The sequence below is a fragment of the Maniola hyperantus genome, chromosome Z, assembly GCF_902806685.2.
Source record: "Maniola hyperantus chromosome Z, iAphHyp1.2, whole genome shotgun sequence".
Lineage (NCBI taxonomy): Eukaryota > Metazoa > Arthropoda > Insecta > Lepidoptera > Nymphalidae > Maniola > Maniola hyperantus.
In genome coordinates, this window is record NC_048564.1 from 1,831,858 (window position 1) to 1,853,482 (window position 21,625).

At 37.2% G+C, this 21,625-nt stretch overlaps 1 protein-coding gene across 1 annotated transcript; it reads right to left on the reverse strand.

Moving 5' to 3' along the window:
• Window positions 1-11,061: 11,061 nt before the first annotated feature.
• Window positions 11,062-20,373, reverse strand: LOC117995552 (solute carrier family 35 member F6-like). Its single transcript, XM_034983548.2, has 8 exons — window positions 20,257-20,373; window positions 18,849-18,996; window positions 18,312-18,467; window positions 17,757-17,904; window positions 16,107-16,268; window positions 15,078-15,242; window positions 14,681-14,807; window positions 11,062-14,404 (listed from the first exon to the last, which is right to left on the reverse strand). The coding sequence occupies exons 2-8, from the start codon at window positions 18,993-18,995 to the stop codon at window positions 14,185-14,187; spliced, it is 1,125 nt and encodes a 374-aa protein (XP_034839439.1). The 5' UTR covers window position 18,996; window positions 20,257-20,373; the 3' UTR covers window positions 11,062-14,184.
• Between the last annotated feature and the right edge of the window lie 1,252 nt (window positions 20,374-21,625).

Genomic DNA, 21,625 nt, shown 5'->3' on the forward strand with positions numbered 1-21,625 from the left:
ATAATAAGGGCCCGAGGTCGATTCCTGATTAGGTTTGTATCCTATTACAAAAACATAGGTAGATAAAGACACACACACGGTTATAGTAGGTACGTGACAGGTCGAAATGGCAATCGGGGTGGGGATGCCCCGCACAGCACTCGCGCGAACCGTGCGGGTAACGCGGGTGACGTGTAGGTGTGCGAGGCCTACCCCCGCATCATACCCCGATTGCCATAAGGACCTGTCACGTACTATTATATTAAAGAGGCAAGTAAATAAATAAACTAAACGATCTACACCAAAAGACATTTTAGTAGGTAATGTTATAAATTTGTAGCTGTAAGCCTAGTGGTTAGGACGTCTGTCTCCTAATCGGAGGTCGGGGATTCGATTCCGGGCACGCACCTCAAACTTTTCGGAGTTATGTGCGTTTTAAATAATTAAATATCACTTTCTTTGTCGGTGAAGGAAAACATCGTAAGGAAACCGGCATGCCTAAGAGTTCTCCATTAAAAAAAAATTAATCCAAATTTTCCAGCCAAGTGACAATATCAGAAGGAGGGTCAAAAAAGTCTTGCGACGGTCCTCTGTAAGAGTGTGTGGGGCAACCCTGGATTATATGTTCCACTGTTTGATCCTCTTCGCCACAGCCACAGAGAGCGGAAGGTTTCCACCCACACTTGTGCAGAAGACAGTTGCAGCGGCCATGCCCTGTTCTTAGTGGGTTTAGACGCCACCACAACTTACGAGGCAGGTGGAACCCATTCGTTTTTACTTAGATCAGAGAATATATTATGCTTTTACAACGCGGAAACAAGCTGAATACATGAAGTTAACTTACCACGTGTCCTTGTGAAGTACACTCAGTAGGTACTTATGCAATACTAGCTGATGCCCGCGACTTCGTCCGCGTGGATTTACGTTTTTCAAAATCCCGCGGGAACTATACTATAGCCTATGTGTTAATCCAGGGTATAATCTATCTCCATTCAAAAAAATTATCCAAATCCGTTGAGACGTTTTTGCGTGATTGAGTAACAAACACACAAACATCCACACTTTCACATTTATAATTATTAGTAGGATTTACTACTGCAAGCGTGCATGTAGTCAACTGAATGAATCACTGACCTATGTCATGACCTACTGAGGAATGAATAGACAACAAACTGGTTACTCCGGTACTCACCTACGTATTCGAACGCACGTACGCTCGTACTCCTGTATGTATGAATACACTTAGGCACTGGTACTATACTATACTATACTACACTATACTATACTATACTATACTATACTATACTATACTATACTATACTATACTATACTATACTATACTATACTATACTATACTATACTATACTATACTATACTATACTATACTATACTATATTATACTATACTATACTATACACTAGGTATGTATGTATACACTTGAACACTGAAGTTCAAGGACAAAATATGATTTTATATAAGTAGAGCCCATCGACATAGGAATCAATTTCTTTGGGTTCACCTTTGAAATAAAGACTAAATTACTTTTGACATAAAGTTTGAAACATAAAGTTAAAATGGCGCGTGATAAGTTAAATTCAACGACATAGGAGGTAATAACGTAATAATCCTTATGTTGTACTACGAAGTAGTACATTAAAATTCTTTGGTTAAATTTTACGCTGTTTATGAAAAAAATGACATTTGACACTTTTGAGTTTCAGTCACGTTCAGTACCTATTCTCTTTGTCATTATCAGAGTGGCGAATTTAAAGATTTACAGGATAAATATTAATTATTTTTTGCGTTGATTAATTGTTGGATTACTGAAAACGAGACTATAATATTAAAAAATACTACCTACCTACCTACCTAAATAGGTATATTTTTTTGCCTAAGTAGTTGGATTGTACCCATAAATCTACAAAAAATGAGCACATGGCGAATGGCAGGGCTAAAGTAAGTTTTCTCTAGGTGCATATTTTTAAAATGTATTTAAATACAATACACGGATAGTATGGCAAATTATTGTAAATCAAATATTTGAAAAGAGCAACCGCCGAGTTTATTTTTGGTTCTTCTCGGTAGGAAAGGCATTTCGAATCAGTGGTAGATGCATTTGACGATTCAAAAGAACTTGTAAAATTTCAATTAAAATATTTTTATTTATTTATTTATACCTAATACTTAATAATAAAAACGCGATCAAGTGCGACTTAAAGGCTCCCCACACAGGCGCGTTATTATAGGTCGATAATATCGCATGCGTTATTGCGATATCTGTTTTCAGTACATTTTGTATTAGGATGATCATGTAGTTACACACTGCTGCGATAATAACGCCGCAATGGAAGTAGGACGTATTATCGCAGCAGTGTGTAACTACAGAAACGGAACGCAACCGTCAAGCTGTCATGTTGCAAAATCAGCTGTTCCTTAAATTTAAATTGAAATATATTAAAATTAACTAGAAATAAGTGAAAAAACAGTGTGAAATTATTATTATGCGGTTGTAAATACTGTAAATAACTGTGACATGCGACTATACATAAGCGACATAACCAGAAGAAGGATTTAAACGGAGGGTGGCTGCCGAGTGTTTGAAAATAAACGGCTTAAACTTGGGGAGTATTGCTTCTATTACCTAACTTATTCTTATATTTTATGTATTTCAATGTTATTTTACATAATTAGGTTAGGTACTATACTCACTACTCTTTCTTTTCTCGAGAACATCGAGACACGTCCCTCCTCACACTAGGCAAAAACCTTTTTCCACTTACTTGACAAATAGTGGAAGTATAGTTGGAGAATAACGAATATTGCCTCAGACAATACTAACATTACACAATACATAATAAATACTAAGTCTAATGCAAAACAATAACTTTATAAATTAATAAGTACTTAATAGTAATAAGTGATGAACTTTGCATTTCATATTGACACCTAATTTTTTACAAATTAAGTACATTATTGTGTTGTAATATTTTGGTCCAGTTAGTGTAGGTGTAGATATACCAAATAACTATAAGTATCTCACTAAGTCTTTAATCTTTTGTTCTTTCTTTTCTGTTTTCAAAGATCATTCCATCTTCATATCTGTAATACCTACTTTAAACTTTATTTTATTTAATTTTATTTTCCTTCACCCACATATATTATTTGGTGTGTTTCAGAGTAGTACACATACACAATGGCACCAACAACCAGGAGGGCAGTAGCTATGGAGGAGCAAGTGAAACTAAAAAATGCCCTCCGGGAACTAAAATCACTGAAACAGCTAAATGAGCAGTTGTTGAAGGAACAAGACGACAGTGAAGCTGAGTTAAGAGCCATTATTACAAAGAACACTCAATTGAAGGCTGAACTGGCTGACCTAAGCAATGTTCATACTATAGTACTGGAAGAACGGGACCAACTTCAGGAGGCGGTCGGCTCATTCAATCAGTGCATCCAAACATATGATGAGGCTCTTAGCAGGATTTCTATGTTGGAGAATGAATTGAGTAGAGCTCAGAAAACAATTGACGACCTTCAGTCTCAATTGCAAAGCCATGAAACAAAGGCAATAAATAATTTGTACGACGAGCTGCTCACTTCATCCCCAGACGCGCCAGGAGTGATCATAGATCTGACTTGTGACAGTCCGTGTGCTAGTAATACCAAGTCATTGCCGGAACATAACTTGGTATATTTGAATAGCCACAACAAAATAAAAAAATATATAAAACTTAGTAAAGTAATTAGAAAAACCAAAAGTTTGATAAAATCTCAAAAAACTCATACAAAAAATATTGCATTACGAAAGGAACGTTCTCAATTATTAAATAAGCTCGATGCTTATTGCTTATCTATTACAGAACTCCGGGATAAGTATGATTTGGATGTTCAAACCTTAAATGATGAAATTTCCAAATTGACTTATTCGCTACATAATGTCACAAACCAATACGAGCTGTCACAAAAACAGATTGATGAGCAAATACTGGCAGCAGATGAATTGTTAGCATTAAGTAACTATAACATGGCTCGCTTTGAGTCATTAACCAATAAGCATGAATGTTCTCCAAATGTACCTATTGTTCACCAAGATAGTCCTGCACCGCTCCCTGTGAAAACAGATACTTGTCCAGAGCAGTGTAGTATTGATGTTACAGAGGTTCCGTGTAGTATTGATGTTACAGAGGTTCCGTGTAGTATTGATGTTACAGAGGTTCCTTCATCTGTCAATATTAATCCCTCAGCTAAGCCAATAAAACAAACTATAATTATTTCTGACAGCTTAGGTAGAGGTCTGGGCTCCATAATGAGCTGTTGTTTAAAGCATTCAGTGATTAATAGATGTTCTCCTGGAGCTAGTTTTAACTATTTAATTAATAACTTAAATGAAAAATCATTGGATAGTAATACAAATGTTATATTATTGTTTGGGGACAGTTTACAAGTCAAAAAACAACAGATTGTAAAATGCATTCAAAAATTATTGCTCCTACATGAGAAAACAAAATGTAAATTTGTTTTGTGTGCTTTTCCTTATTCTGGTACATTAAACAAACAACAAAATGATAAAATACATACTTTAAATTTGAAAATGTATAATCTCACTAAACATTATAGTGAAGCTATTTTTTATTTTGACATTAATAGTATTAAATTGACTAATAAGTTTAAATTGACCGGAGACAGTATGTATCTGCCGAAGAGATGTAAGATGCATATTGCCTCACTATTAGCACATAATTTAAATGATTCAGTTACAAGTGTTGTAACAAACTCTTTTGACTCTTATACAAACTGTACTTCTAGTACAAATATTTATAATATTGACTCAAGTACTTCTAGTACAAATATTTATAATATTGACTCGAGTACTTCTAGTACTAATTTTTCTATTATTGACTCGAGCAATAGTGTAAGTACTATTAGGAACCCTATTGCTTGTTTAAACTAGACAGTAAGACAACGGAGGAGCCCTGTCACATGAAAAATGTACATCAAAGTATACAGAGCTTCACCGGCAAAGAATTAGAAATTGCAAGTTGTTGCAAAAAATCTAATGTTATCAATCTGGTGCACCAAAATATTCAATGTATCAGAGGGAAAGATCTGGAAATAGAACTTTTTTTGAATAATTTCAATATTGATATTTTATGTATAACTGAGCATTGGTTAAAAAATAATGAGTATACATTCAATTTTGGTAATCACCAGGTTGGTAGTTCGTTCACCAGAACCAATGCGATTCATGGCGGCTCGTTAATTTTGCTTAGCAAACAATTAAAATTCAAGAATCGAAATGACATAGAGAGCCTGTCTGTTGAGCGAACAATAGAACTATCCTCAGTTGAACTTGAGCAATTCATTGTTGTGTCTGTATATAGACCACCCTTGTCTAACTTTGATCTTTTTGAAAAGGTAATGGATGAAGTCTTATTCAAAATCTCAAAATCAAATAAAAAGCTGATTGTGTGCGGAGACTTTAATGTAAATATTTTGGAAAGTAGCCCTTTAAATGGCAAATTATTAAATCTTTTCAAATCCTACAACCTATCCAACATGTTTATGGAGCCTACAAGAATAACTGTAACTAGCGCCACATGTATAGACAATATTTTTACAAATATAAATCCAATTACTAAAACCATAATTAGCAAATTGGATTCGGATCATTGTGGACAGTTGATCCAGTTTGAAAATTTGAAGAAAAAAAATTCTAAACGTAGAATAACCTTTGTACCAGTAACGTCTGACCGAATTGAGAATATGAGACTAAGCCTTATAAAACACCTTCCATTTTTGTCAAATGGGTTTAGTCCTGATGAAATGTATAATACATTTTTTAATATATTCAATACTATATTTAACTCAATATTCACCAGTAAATCGGTCTTGACTACTGATGCAAAAGTTTTTAGTGAATGGGCAACAGTAGAACTACATAAAAGTAGACAAAAACTATATGAATTGTATGCGGAGCGACAATATGATACTGGTGACGAATTCAAGCAGTACGTTCAACTGTTTTCCAAAAAGTTTAAGAGAGATTGCATTGCAGCCAAGTCAAAATATATCCAGGCAAAAATTAAAAACAGCTCCAATGTAGTAAAAACTACCTGGAAAATAGTTAACGAAGAAACAGGAAGAGTGACACATAAAACTTGTAATTTTGAACTAAAATATCATGACAAGTTGATTACGTCAGACCCCGAGGTTGCAACCGTTTTCGAGACCTTCTTTACAGATATTCCTGTTTCTACTACAAAATCATTGAACTCTTCAGCAGCCGCCGCTCTCTCACTATTGGAGGATAACGTGCCTGAATGTAATAAAATGTTTGAATTCAGTCACGTTAGTTGCTCTGACGTTATCAAAGCTTTTAAATTAATTAATAATAAGAAAACAAATGATCTGTGGGGCATTTCCGTTAACGTTGTGAAATCATTAATTGATATTGTTGCACCCGAGTTAGCATTAATATTCAATAATTGTGTTGACTGTGGTGAGTTTCCAGACTTAATGAAACATAGTAAAATAATTCCATTATTTAAATCAGGTAGTACTAGTGACCCCACTAACTTCAGACCGATATCTGTACTACCCACTTTTAGTAAAATCTTTGAAAAAATAATTTTAACTCAACTGCTTAATTTTTTCAACATTAATGATTTATTTCACACCAAACAGTTTGGTTTTACACGGGGTCGCTCAACAACCGATGCTGGTGTTGAGTTAATACTAAATATATTTGAAGCCTGGGAGGAATCACGTGATGCGCTTGGCGTTTTATGTGATTTATCCAAGGCTTTCGACTGCGTTGATCATGAAACATTGGTCGCGAAATTGCACCATTATGGAATTAGGGGTGCAGCATTGGAATTGATGAGTTCTTACCTAAATGATAGAATACAAAGGGTAGACGTGAATGGAAAGCGATCTCCCGGATCCGTTGTAAAAATGGGGGTGCCACAAGGTTCCATCTTAGGACCTTTTCTGTTCCTTATTTACATCAATGACCTTCCTTACCTCGCTAAGGACAATTACGGGATAGTCTTGTTTGCTGATGATACATCACTTTTATTTAAAATCAATCGATACTTAACAACTTTTGATGAAGTAAACAATTCTCTCACCAAGTTAGTACAGTGGTTCGAAGCTAATAACCTGCTTCTCAACGGGAAAAAGACAAAGTGTATTAAATTCACTTTACCAAATGTTAAGCAGGTGAAAACCACTGTGCAACTTAATAATGAGGAATTAGATTTAGTGGATACCGCTATTTTTCTTGGAATAACGTTAGATGCAAACTTCAATGGGGCTCTCATATAAATAACTTATCGAACAGACTTAGTTCTGCCGCATATGCGGTAAAAAAGATTCGCCAGTTGACAGACATAGAAACTGCGAGACTAGTATATTTTAGTTACTTTCACAGCATTATGTCATATGGTATATTATTATGGGGTAATGCTGCTGATATTAATTCTATTTTTGTGCTGCAGAAAAGGGCTGTTCGAGCCATATACAGTATGGGGCCACGAGAGTCGCTGAGAACTAAATTTAGGGAAGTTAAAATTATGACAGTGCATAATCAATATATTTTTGAAAATTTACTGTACGTACATAAAAACATAAATAAATTTAAAAAAAAAAGTGACTGTCATAATATAAATACTAGAAATAAAAATAAACTTGTAATTCCCGCCTCTAGGCTCAGTAAAGTTAGCAATTCATTTGCTCGTAATTCCATACGTTTCTATAATAAGCTTCCAGAAGACATATTGGAGATGTCTCTCAACAAGTTCAAAGTTTTCATAAAACGTAAACTAATTGAAAAATCCTATTACAATGTAAAGGATTATTTAAATGATAAGCAAGCTTGGGAATGAGTTGCTTAACGACTTTGTGATAGTTCTAATAAGTTTCAATAAATTTGTAAAGTGGTGATAATAAAAAGAATACCTGGCTGAGTTTGTTGTGGGCTCTTCTCAGACCTGGGCGCGTTTGGAACCCTCGTAGCTTTAGTTTTAAGTTTGCGTTATAATTATCACCACTATATTATCTTACAAATCTAACACTATACCAGACAATCAATAAGAGTAATTTATTACCTATTTTGAATAAATCATTTGACTTTGACTTTGACTTTGACTACATGACCATCCTAATACAAAATGTACTGAAAACAGATATCGCAATAACGCATGCGATATTATCGACCTATAATAACGCGCCTGTGTGGGGGAGCCTTTAAGTTTTTGAACAAGGCAGGAAGGAAAAAACAATGTACAAAATATATAATTGAGGAAACGTATCAAATACAAGCTGTTGTCCGCGACTTCGTCCACAGTACATATACAAACCGATATTATGAAATTTGTACAGCGATAGCTTGCATCCCGAGGGAGGCATAGGCTACTTTTTATCCCGGAAAATCAAACTGTTCCCACGGGATTTTTAAAACCTAAATCCACGCGGACGAAGTCACGGGCATCATCTATTTATTATATAATTTACTAATTTGTTTTTAGGGCGGTAGATTAATCTAACCAAAAATAAATAGGTACTTATATTATGGTTCCTTCCAACATAATTATTGCGAGTCTGACTGGTTTTATTTTCTAGTTACGTAAACTATTCGAACATAGCGGCGAAAACGTTACGAAAATCCCTAAAACCCGATTTGAAGATCGAAGCGTTGAGACGGGACCAATCGCTTATCAAATACTTCTATTGGGTCAATGGAAACCAACTGCGTAAGTAGGCCTTGGTTTTATAGAAATTATCTACCTTTTTAGGGTACTATACCTCAAAAGGAAAAAAGGAACCGCTATGGGAAACTGTTATAGCATAGTGGTTAGGACTTAGGACGTCCGCTTTCTAGTCGTAGGTCAGGGTTCGATCCCGGGCACGCACTTCTTTTCCGAGTTATGTGGGTTTTAAGAAATTAAATATCACTTGCCTTAGCGGTAAAGGAAAACATTGTGAGGAAACCTGTATGCCTGAGAGTTCTCCATAATGTTCAAAGGTGTGTGAAGTCTACCAATCCGCACATGGCCAGCGTGATAGACTATAGCCCTGTACGGGAGCGGTGTGCAGGCTCGACCGTACCAAAGGGGAGATCTCCCACCGAGCGGTTGGTTGTGCTCGGTAGCGCCAGCTGGGCCGACGGTTGTGTCTTGAAACTTCTATATATAGTCCAGATTGCAGAAAACTCCGTTAGTGCGATTACTATCGGCGGTACATTTGTTCGGGACTGCGTCATCGATTGAACAGCGCCATCTAGTTTCTATTGTGGTAACCGCCACAGCCCAAAGCTTTTCTCACTTTTGAGAGGAGACGCGTACTCTGTAGTGAGCCGGCGATGGGTTGATCGTGATTATGATGGTGAAATTATGTATATGTACCGTGGAAGAAAGTCGCGGGCAACAGCTGGTATTTTATAAGTACGTTTCCTCAATTATATGATTTGTTTGTTAGGATCTCATTCAATGAGCCGCAGAAGAAGTAGGTTCCGTTCCTGACCATAGGGAGTTTATAAATTAGCTGGAGGTCGATCCGCATAACGCGCACGCCACAGTCTACCACGCTGGCGCTGGCCAGGTGCGAATTAGCCAGCGTGGAAGATTGGACGTCAATAATACGTACTACAATATACTAGATAATGATTTTTATATTTTTAAATTTACTTTCAGCTCACGGTGAAAAACCAAAAATGATTGAAAAAGAGAAGACTAATTAGTAATTTTATTTTAAAATTAGTATGTAACACTAATAAAGTATCTCAGACCTCCATTTCAAATACATATTATTTCAATTTTATATAAAACTAGCTTATCCCCGCGACTGCGTCCGCGTGGACTACACAAATTTAAAATCCTTATTTTACCCCCTTAGGGGTTGAATTTTCAAAAATCCTTTCTTAGCGGATGTGTACCTACGTCACAACAGCTAGCTGCATGCCAAATTTCAGCCCGATCCGTCCAGTAGTTTGGGCTGTGTTGAGAGATCAGTCAGCTTTTCCTTTTACAAACCAAAAAACCAATAAACCAACAAACACACTTTCGCATTTATAATAAGGGTACTGAGGGGGTGAACTCAGGGTGGCCGGTGAGGTCCTGGAAAACTGATGAAATATCTTCCAAATTTTTTTTTATTTTTTTATTTTGTTTATTTGAAAGTAATCAACAGCGTAAATACATAATTATTATTTAAATTTAAATCTAGGTATAACAGAAGGCCAAAAGAGATTACTTAAAATTATAATTAAACTATTTTAACAGAATAGAGTTAGAATAAATGTAGGTATATACAATAATAAAATAAAATTACAACAGTGTGTGTATGATTGTATGTGTGTGTGTATGCGTGTGTGAGTGTGTGCTTATGAGTATGTGTGAGCGTGTGTGCATGTGTGTGTGTGTGTAAATGGGAGTGTATGATTGCATGCATATTTAGATGTTAGCTACTTTTTTTTAAATTGTTTATTATTGTATTGAAAATTATTGAAATAATTTTAATTTTTTTTAAATAATTGTAGATACTAGATGATGCCCACGACATCGTCGGTTCGTCCGGCTGGATGAGTTATTCAGAAATCCCGTGAAAACTCTTTGATTTTCCGGGATAAAAAGTATCCTACTTTTATATCTGTCTCCGGGATGCAAGCTATCTTTGTACCAAATAAATCAAGACCGCGATGAAATGTAATCAGTTTTTAGGGTTCCGTAAGAGTATCTTCAAGGAAAAAAGTAACCCTTAGCGATCACGCACTCATCCGATCCGAATCCGTGAAAATACGGATATAAAAAATATTAACGTCATATGTTATAATCTACCATACAAATAGTTATATGACAACTTCGGAACGTATTGTACGGACTCGGATCGGATGAGTGCTTAACCACCGCCCGATGGACATCACAAAAAAATTGGTGTTATTTCTTTTACGATGGTACGGAAACCTTCGTGTGCCAGTCTGACTCGCACTTGACCGGCTTTTCATGATTTGACTTGTTTTGGAATGTTTCTCAGAAAGTACCTACATCCAATTAAAAGCGAATTAAATTAAAACTCCAATTTTGGTTCATTTATTTATTAAAATAATATTCTTTGTTTCTCAATTATTATAACGTCCTTTAATTAAATTTAACATTCTACTTAAAAATATCTGATTTATAAAAATATTATTTCCGTACATCTACATATCTACTGATTTTTAAAGTATTACTTACATAATAGAAATTCAGATTTATCACAATAATTCGTATTCACTTATGATAACAATATAAAGCTACAAACTCAAAACGACTTAGTAACTACTTACGTGAGTAAAACTCATGTATCTGCAGCCTAAGATTGGCTAAATAAATGAAACAATATAAAAGAAATGTAATAGTGTGGTTAATTAATTAATGGTTATATGCATGCGAAAACAAAATCATATCAATTAAAAAAATATATGTAATAGTATGGTTAATTAATTAATGGCTATACACATGCGAAAACAAAATCATATCAATTTAAAAAAAAATTATAAAATCTACACGTAAGGCACCGGTTGGTTAACATTGCCAGTATTAAAATACTTAATTAATATAAATTTCAGGGATCTATTAGTCTACCTGACCTTGTCTAGCCTAGACGCCTTTATCGCCGAACTTATACTCTAAAACTATCTAAAACTCAATCTATTGTAGAGTCTGGCGGACGAAAGAAGACTGAAAAAGCGAGGCAAATTAAGAAAATATCAGTATGGCAGCTCTGAAATTAATATGTCCTGGAAAAACCGAATTGATAGAACATAAATAAAAATAAGTGATTCTAAACTATTAAATTAGGTTATTCTAGGTCTTCTATAATAATTTTTCCAATCTCTTCTTTCGTTAGCCAGATTGTCTGTCCGTCTTTTGCTAAGCAACATTGTTGTTTGTCAAAAAAGACTATAGTGCATAGTTATAAGTGAAGCGAAAGAACAGGTGAACAACGTGTATCTATCAAGAAAGACTACAGTCGACGCATTTTAAAGTGAGTCGTCAAGTTATCTGTCTGTTTCGCTCGCACTTACTGGTCGTAGGTAAGTGCGAGCGAGGTAACAGATAACTCAACGACTTAGTTTAAAATGCGTCGACTATATATGATATGTCAATGGACAATTGGTGCTAGTAAAATTTAGAGTGTGCACTTAAAATAGTCTATAAATGTAAAATTCGTGTTCCGTCCTTTTTTAGCAATATTACAAAGAAAAAGATGCAGATACTTTAAAAGTTTAGAGAAAGACAACAAAATCGGCGTCAATATTTTAGTAGGTATAAGATAAAGCTTAGGTTAAAGTATAATGCGTAAAAAATACTTTTCACGCGCAATTTTAACTTTTTAAAATTTCATATCAAAAGTACGAGTTTAGTCCTTATTTTAAAGGTGGCGTACATGACAGATGACCCATAGAGTTAAAATGGTGCATGAGAAGTCATTTTGTAAGGACTATAAAACTACTTAAAATTACTATACTACTAAAATTAGGCTAGATCGTAGTTCAATTGAGTAACTCATTGGCACTCAGTAATAAGAAAAACAAAAAAAAAGACCATACAAATAAGAACATCGCTAAGTAACTTATCGACAGATTAAAGATACATTAATTATTAATTTCGGAAGTAAAGGTGCATTTACACATTCGTATAAGAGGAGCGACCAGTGGCGAACAGGTACGCGTACTGTTCATGTTCTGGAAATGTCATTAACATGTTATCACCACTATATCATATCATCTTGCAAATAAAAATTTATGACAATCAGGAAGCGTAAAATTATACCAATTCTGAATAAATGATTGGAGTTTTAAGTTTTGTGATTTGAATGATATTTCCAGCAAGTGGAGCGCCGCGATGCGAACATGTAGATGCACGGTAAGAACGCTCAAAGAAGTCAGAACCGCCCGAGTAGTTGACGACTGCTCGAACGGTTGGTTGGTTATTTTTTTGATTTCCAAATTCATTGTACCCAGTGGCGTGCAGGTCATAAAGGCATAAATGCACTGCATACCCCAGTTGTAATGGCTCAATGCATATTTTTCATTATGACCAACCAGTAAACATGTTCTTACCTAACTAATGCCTACCCTGGCTCCTGTGCACGCCACTGATTGTACCTAGTATAATAAAATTAAAATTTCATAATTTTTAAATCGAAACCATTAAAATAGTTTAGTTTTGATATCTATCGACAATAACCCTCATCTTTAGGGTGACCAATCAACGTTGAGCTATGCTGCGCTGTGCTGTGTTCTAGATTACAATGAAGAAACAAACAAACCCTGCTGCGCTCCGGTTTTTTATTATTCAGATACAAGTTAGCCCTTGACTGCAATCTCGCCTGGTGGTAAGTGATGATGCAGTCTAAGATGGAAGCGGGCCAATTTGGAAGGGGTATGGCAGTTTTTAATAAACCCTTGGGTTTCTACACGGCATCGTACCGTTAACTAGCCACGGCCGAAGCCTTCCACCAGACCACACCAGAAATTTAGAAATTATAAAATTCCAACCCCTGCCGGGAATCGAACCCGGGACATCCCACTAATAAGACAATAACGCTTACCACTGCATCAGGGAGGTCGTCGAGGTGAGGTGAGCCGTACAAAGATCGCTTTGTACGGCTGTGCTGTTAAAAACATAGCAAGGAGTACGCGATACGTGCTGGCTCGCTCGGCATCGCACTGCCCATCTCGCTTGCACTTGTGCGCATACATAATCACGCTGTCGCAGTCTCACAGCACACTGCGCACCTTAACATTGTTTGAAGGAAAAGTATAGCACCAGAAAGTTAGTTTAGCTGAGCACAGCACAGCACAGCACAGCTTAAGAGCATCGTCTAGTTGTAAATTTTCATACAAAAAGCGATAACGCTTTTTCGTTCTGGAGTTCGCGCGTTAACTGAACAAGGCGTCCCTAGTATCTCGACTCGCGCGCATTACGCGCGAATCATGCGCGAGTCGAGAGTCAGGCGTAGTGCACGCGATTTACGCGCGTATTTTGAATTCGCACGATGCTTGTGGGCGCGATCAGCGATGTATTGGCGGCTAGTATCTCGGTAACGCGCGAATGAATTCGCGCGAAACGTTTCGCGGCGAATTCGCTCCTTCTGGACAAGGTCTTAATGTTGATCTGTCACCTTTACCCTACAACATTACTTAGGATCCTGTGTAAGGTACTACTCTACTGCTACTGACGTGGCGTCCTCATATATCACCGATTCATTAGTAACGATCCGTTCCTCGTCCTCGTCGGGTTCCGTGCTACAGCAGATCATTTTCGGAAGCAGACCGTTGTATCCGCAAAGCCCTAATATCAGCACCGCGAAACCCACCAGATGTTGCCAATGGAAGGCTTGCCATGCCACCGCGATCGACACTGACCAGATTACTATCGTCCTGAAATTAAAAAAAAAACTGGTCATCTGCGAATCGGAGGGTTCTGTATCATCGTACAAGAACTAATAACACTTACTAATTTTATTTTTATGACGGCCATTTTTTTTAGTTGTGCAGCAATAGATTCTGTATTACGGTTCACGAGATACATCCCGCTGACAGACAGACGGATGGACGGACAGTGGGGGCTTAGTAACAGGGTCCCGTTGGCACTTTTCGGGTACCTACGTAGCCCTAAAAACTACCAATAGACCCCTGGATTTTTTGTATTCGTACCTGACAGAATCCAGAACCATCCTAGTGGTGGCGGACATTTCTTTAGTGACGCTGATCCCCGCGAAGTTGAAGAACGCGATCGACACTATCGTCCCCAGGATGGCTAGCAACAACAGCAGGTTGTTACCTGAAACACATACCATAGTCAGAAACTACGAATAACATAGGTCAGTAAGAACTTCCAGTTTGATCCTGACTCAATGTGTCAAATATTAAGTATTTAAGCACTAGGGTTTGATCCTGAATCGACATCTGTCAAGTATTAGCACTAGTGGTGACGTGAAATCAAAGATTTGTCAGAAGAGGTGTCACAAGTTAGTACATTTGACGCGACGATGTTGTCAAATTTTTCCACCGCCTGCAGCGCCGGGATGTTCAGTCCTGGACACAAACTCACCGATCTGCACCAGGCCGTCGATGAAGTCCTCCACAGTGCCGCGGGGGTTCTGGTCGAAGTGCGCAGGCGCGGGCACCCAGTAGAACACCACTAGCAGCATCGACAGCACGCTGAACCCAAACACGCCCTCCCATCCCACCGCCTGCAGCGCCGGGATGTTCAGCCCTGGACACAAACAAGAGTATCAAGTAAGGCTGGTCGTCGATCATTGCTACAATCTCCATTGAAAGAAAGATAAACGTGTATATCTTAAATGGTGCCACACATCACATGTTACAACTAAGAGTTGGTTATCCCGGCGCTTCCTCCACTTGCGCATTAAAGCCAACATGCCTCAAACGGGCCAAGTGCGAGTCAGGCTCGCGCACCGAGAGTTCCGTACTACAGTCGTAATTTTTCAACATTTTGCACGATAATTCAAAAACTATGATGAATAAAAATTCATAAAAAGCTGTTTTAGAATGCACAGGTGAAGCTCTTTCACATGATACCCCACTTGATATAGTTATCTTACTTCGAAAACTGAAAATATTAATAAATATTATTTTTTGTGTGATGTAACCACAAATTTACGGTTTTTCCCCTAATGTCTGCTATAAGACCTACCTACTTGCCAAATTTCATGATTCTAGGTCAACGGGAAGTACCCTGTAGGTTACTTGACAGACCGACAGATAGACAGACAACAAAGTGATCCTTTAACGGTTCCGTTTTTCCTTTTGCGGTACGGAACCCTAAAAACGTCGGAATAAATTGTGTCATATGTGGCACAACCCGAAAAACGTTCCAGCTCAGTATTGATTTTCGTAATTGCTGCTATTGACTGAATTTATAGTATTCTTGCTCCATCAATGCATTTCAGCCAATAGAGAGTGTAGGCCAATCAGATGTGGTTGTCTGCAGCGCTGGAATCTTCTGCCCACATATGACACAAACAAGAATATCAAGTATATCGATTGCGAAAAAGCTACATCAATCATTGCTACAATCTCCACTGCTGTGATTGGCTGAATTTGTACTGTTGCCTACCTGAGACATATTTCTCTTCGTAGACCATCTGGCACGCCGTGATAACCTGAGCGAGTATGATGAGCAGGTCCCCCGTGATCAGACTGTTTCTGCCTTTTCCCTCATCAGACTGATAGACGGCATCCGTGATGCCAACTATAGCGAGTCCAAGTATCACGTACACTGGAAATATATTTATAAGATTATAATAAAGCCTCTTAGTTATTTTCCTTAATCTAATTAAAAAAAATGTCAATCTCGCTCCATTTTGACTCTTTTTACAATATTTATTTGAGTAAGCAATATGCATTAGTTTTTTAGCGTTTAAACTATCGTGAGTGATTTCCATTATATATAATATCTGTCCCGGCTTTACGACGTTAGCATTAGTTTTACTATTCCTATGATAATAATTCATCATCATGATCATCACCGGCCCTACACAGCACGAGTTTCCTTTGAGACTGACTGACTGATCTATCAACGCACAGCTGAAACAGCTGTGCGTTGATAGATCCTCAAATCCGTTTCTTAGCTGACACCTACGTTCTAGAAAGAACCTACCTACTAAATTTCAAGTTTTTAGGCTTTTTTTTATTGGTTTGTCCTTCAATCACGTCGCAACGGAGCAACTGCTTGACGTGATTTTTTGCATGGGTATAGTTAAAGACCTGGAGAGTGACATAGGCTATGTTTTATCCCGGAAATTCAGACAGTTTCTACGGTATTTTTAAAAACCTAAATCCACGCGGACGAAGTTGCGAGCATCAGCTATTATATTTAAATATAGATTACTGAGAATTGATATGTTTACACGACACTTCCCAAATATGTAAAACACACTCCCATGACTCATAATAATTATGCTCTTGGAACTTGTTATCATAACATGCATGCAGGGCCAACTATATGTACGTATCTACTTCTACATCGACTAGCAGTTATGCTGTGACTCCGTTTGTTTTTGTTTTAATTTATCAGGGTACTAGCTGATGCCCGAGACTTCGTACGCGTGGATTTAAGTTTTTAAAAATCCCGTAGGAACGCCAAGCGATTTAGCGTTCCGGTACGATGCCGTGTAGAAACCGCTAAGCCTCTTCCAAATTAGCCCGCTACCATAGACAGCAGCATCACTTACCACTAGGTAAGATCACAGTCAAAGGGTAACAGCCGTATTCACAATCATTACCATAAGGTAAGGTCTCACAGTGTGCTCGAACGCACAGTGTGGATTCCACCAATTAGATTATTGATAACTAGCGACCCGCCCCGGCTTCGCACGGGTAGCCTATTATAATTTTCGTAAAGATCTAATTAAAAAAAATATATAGCCTATATCACTCAGGAATAATGTAGCTTTCTACTGGTGAAAGAATTTTTAAAATCGGTTCAGTAGTTCCAAAGATTACCCCTTACAAACAAACTTAACGACATTACCTCTTTATATAATAGTATAGAATATATAGATATAGAAGATAGATAATTGACGTGACACTATTATCTGATTGGTTGCACCTATACTGTGCGTTCGAGCCCTCTGTGAGACCTCATAGTAATGTTTGTGAATATGGGGGTTAGTTTTGTTGATATAAAAATCGCATATGGAATGAGTGCAAAGAATTTTCGACCCTACTGCTTGTAAGTTATGAGCCATAGTTATAAAAAACTTACCAATCCCAGTCACTTGCTTCTTGGTGATTATTCTGCCTAGGACGACTGAAGACAGCAACGCTACGAAGATTATGACAGAGCCACGGAACATTTGGAAGCTGCTCGCATATGTCAAATTAAGCCCTATGTACATTGTCGACGTGGCCACCTGGGGACAAAGTGATTTTAGTTTATTTTTAGGGTTTCGTATCTTGCGATTTAAAAAACCGGTCAAGTGTGAGTCAGTCGCACATGATAGGTATTATCATGTGCCATATTATCGTACAAGAAATAACACTTATTAATTTTTTTGTGATGCAACCAATAATTCACGGTTTTCGGAGTTTTCAATTAATAAATAAAATAAAATAAAGTTTTCCCTTAGCTTGTGCTATTATTGCTACCTGCCAAATTTTATGATTCTAGGTCAACAGTAAGTACCCTATAGATTTCGAGTCCTTGACGGGTCATGACAGACACTACAGACAGACAGACAACGAAGTATAAATAGGATTCCTATATAAGGATTCCTTTTTTTCCTTTTGAGGTACAGAACCCTAAAAAAAGAATGCTTACCAAATCAAACATAGCTGCTGGCATCAATATAAAAGGGTTGAAGTTCTGGTTTCCTTGGATCAGAGTATTCTGTGGGTGGTCCTGATTTCGGTTCAACCAGTATACTATTTTGAATGTAAGTAGACATAACATCTCACCAAAGAACATTGCAGATGCCTGAAAAATATAACAGGTTTTGATGAGTTTTCAATGGATTGGAGACGGTCGGAGTGATAGAGGGACTCAAAGACACAGCATTAAAGAAGAAATGAAATGAATTTATATATTTCATGTAATATGTCATAGTGTTCCCTGAGTGTTAAAGCAATATAAAGAAATATATGGAGAACCCTGGAGGAGGTGTATGCCCAAGAGTTCATATAAGCAGATTCTGCTAAGTAGAGTTGGCAATAAACTCAGCAGTTGCTCTTTTTTAAAACAATAATATTACAATATGTAAATATGCAATACATAAGCTATGCAACTATTACACCATCCTGTGGGCTGTTGAGCTCAAAGCCTATCGTTTTTGAAGAAGGAAGGCCGGTACTATCTTACCTGTAGGAAAGGATGTGTAAATGTTCTCATTTCGCCCGCTGAATTTTTCGATTCCATCTTGTCAGCCCACTTTGTACTGAGGGTGTTGATGGAACCGGTAAAAACCATCATCACGGCCAGGAACTTTTGATACTTTGTCCACGCCATTCTAAATGTAAAACAAAGTACATGCCATCAAGTTATCTACCGTTAACACACCTGCCCCCTGGCTGTGTAAGAAAAACGTATTCATCGTTATCATAATCATCAACAAATTCTGCCCTTGGTTGATTCGCAGTTTACATTTTTTCACATCCAATCAAAGAGTAGAATTTGTTGACAATTACGATGATGAATATGTTTTTCTTACACAATTGGGGGTCTGAACAGAATAAACATACTTGTCCATAACCTTAAGAAGGTAGTGGGAAGTGGGTGGATGAGGAAAGCGGAGGACAGTGTGTGGTGGCGCGCTCTTGGAAAGGCCTATGTCCAGCAGTAACTCTAACAGGCTGATTCTTTGCGCAAAAATTGAGACAATTCTTCTGTGGATGTCAGAACATGAAGTACATGAAGCAATTAATTGAGGTGAAATGTCTTGTAACTGTGACAGCTGGTGACAGCAGTGTTGCGGCAGCGCTGCTGCGTGCAGCGTGGTTCGGAATCATACCTTTAGGCACCTTCTAGGTAGGCGCACTCTACACTAGGCTGCATCAATACCTACTATTTGGTGTGACTGCAATCAAGCACAGGTCTATATAGTTTAAAAAAGTTTCTCTATGTGATCAGATCATAAATGAGATTAGCAGAAAAATAAAAGTAACTAACAAAGGTCTATGAATAACAAGGCTGAAGTGGCAATGGCCATACATGGTTCGTAAAACTGATATATAAAAGCAGCTTTGACAGACACCCTACAAACCACATCAGACGAGTCACGTAGAGGTTCATCCAAGAGACCTATGTGGCAGCAGTGAACATTGACAAATTGCATCTTCTAATCAGTAGGTACCCTTATTATTAATGCGAAAGTGTTTGTTTGTTGGTTTGTCCTTCAATCACGTCGCAACGGTGCAACAGATTGACGTGATTTTTTTCATGGGTATAGATAAAGTCCTGGAGAGTGATATAGGCTACTTTTCCTACTATCCTACTATCCCAGAAAATCAATGAGTTCCCACGGGATTTTTAAGAAACCTAATTCCACGTGGACGAAGTCGCGGGCATCAGTATTCTTCACACCAGTCCATATAGGCATGACTTCTAATGTCTACAATAATTAGATTAGGCTAACTAACTACCCACCCCACGTATTCAAGTTTTATTCTTCTATTTCTCAAGTTACCTATGGGCTATGTACTTACTCATTTTAACAAAAAAACTTTAATATTTTAGTTGTTTTTGAACTATTAAATAGTTAATTACTTACGTGTTTACTTTATGGACAACACTTTCGGTGATTCTTAATTTTTATACAGTAATGTAATCTCTTTGTTTTATATTCAAAGTAGGTACCAACTTTTAACTATATTCAATGTACTCTGTGCTTTTAACTCTGTGTTTAATGTCACAGAGTACTTTGTAACATATGAAATTAATGTTTTAGTTCAGTCAGTTGTTCATTGTTGTTCGAGGGTTGTTCACAACAAAGAGTATATATCTCTATGATATAATCACTATAAACGTTTTCGGTTTTACCACGGGTTTTACTGGTTCACACAAGGTTCACGCTTGCTTGGATGAATGTATGATGATGATGTATCTGAGCTCAGGGAGCTCAGACTAAGGGCGAGATCTATAGAGCGCACTCTGCCTTAGCTTAGTTTTAAGACAGAGTTAAAACGAGACAGAGCTATATCTCTCACATAAATCTGTCTCGTTTTAACTCAATCTTAAGTCTGAGCAAAGTGAAAGTGCGCTCTATAAATCTCAGTCTAAGTATCAAGAGACTTGGCATTAAAATAATAATACCTTGTTAGAGCAAGGTAGGTGTATAGAAAAGCTCTGAAGAGCGATAAAGACATAAACACAGTTTTTTGTCTTTGTCATAGTTTAGCTTTTTTTTGTTGGGCACGTTGTAGTTTGTGCCCAACAAACCTCTGTGTAATAGTAATTTATTGCGAATATTACGAGTTTTTATTTAGTTTTCTATTTTAAATTTAGTATTGAAGGTGTGTAGAAGCCATTTATGTTGCATTGCTGTGTAAAAGTTGTAGCGAACGCAAATTATGAAACTCCTTTCATACGTAAGTATTATTTCTTTTGTTGTTTTGTCTCTTTCGGGTATACGCGTTTGACAAGTCTCCTTATTCTTAGGTCTGAGCCTTGTTCTGAGCTTGTAACCAATACCGTACCACAGATTCCTTTACTCTTTACTCTATGCCCATCCAGCAAAGAGTATAATCGTAGTAATTATATACTCTTTGGTATAATAAGGCATGAGCTCAGGGCATGAGACAAGGCTATCTTGGCGCGTGGCGAATATCGGAACTAACGTTGCCATCAAGTGTCCCCTTTGTTCTTGTTCTTTTTTTTCTGGTCGGTGTTCTTGTTTGAATATTGGTAAATTGTAAATCCGTGGTAAATCCTTAGATGAATGATTGATTACCAGAGTTCTATAAATCTTTGATTCAAAATTGAAAAAGTGCAATGTTATTGGTCCGTGAAGTGCATGACGTGCAGGAGCAAGGAGAAGACGTTAATTAAAGCCCATTAAAGCGTTAGGCGTTAGTCGTTTAATTACCTCTTACGAAGCCAATCATAATTATGGCAGAAATAATAGATTTAACAAAATCTCC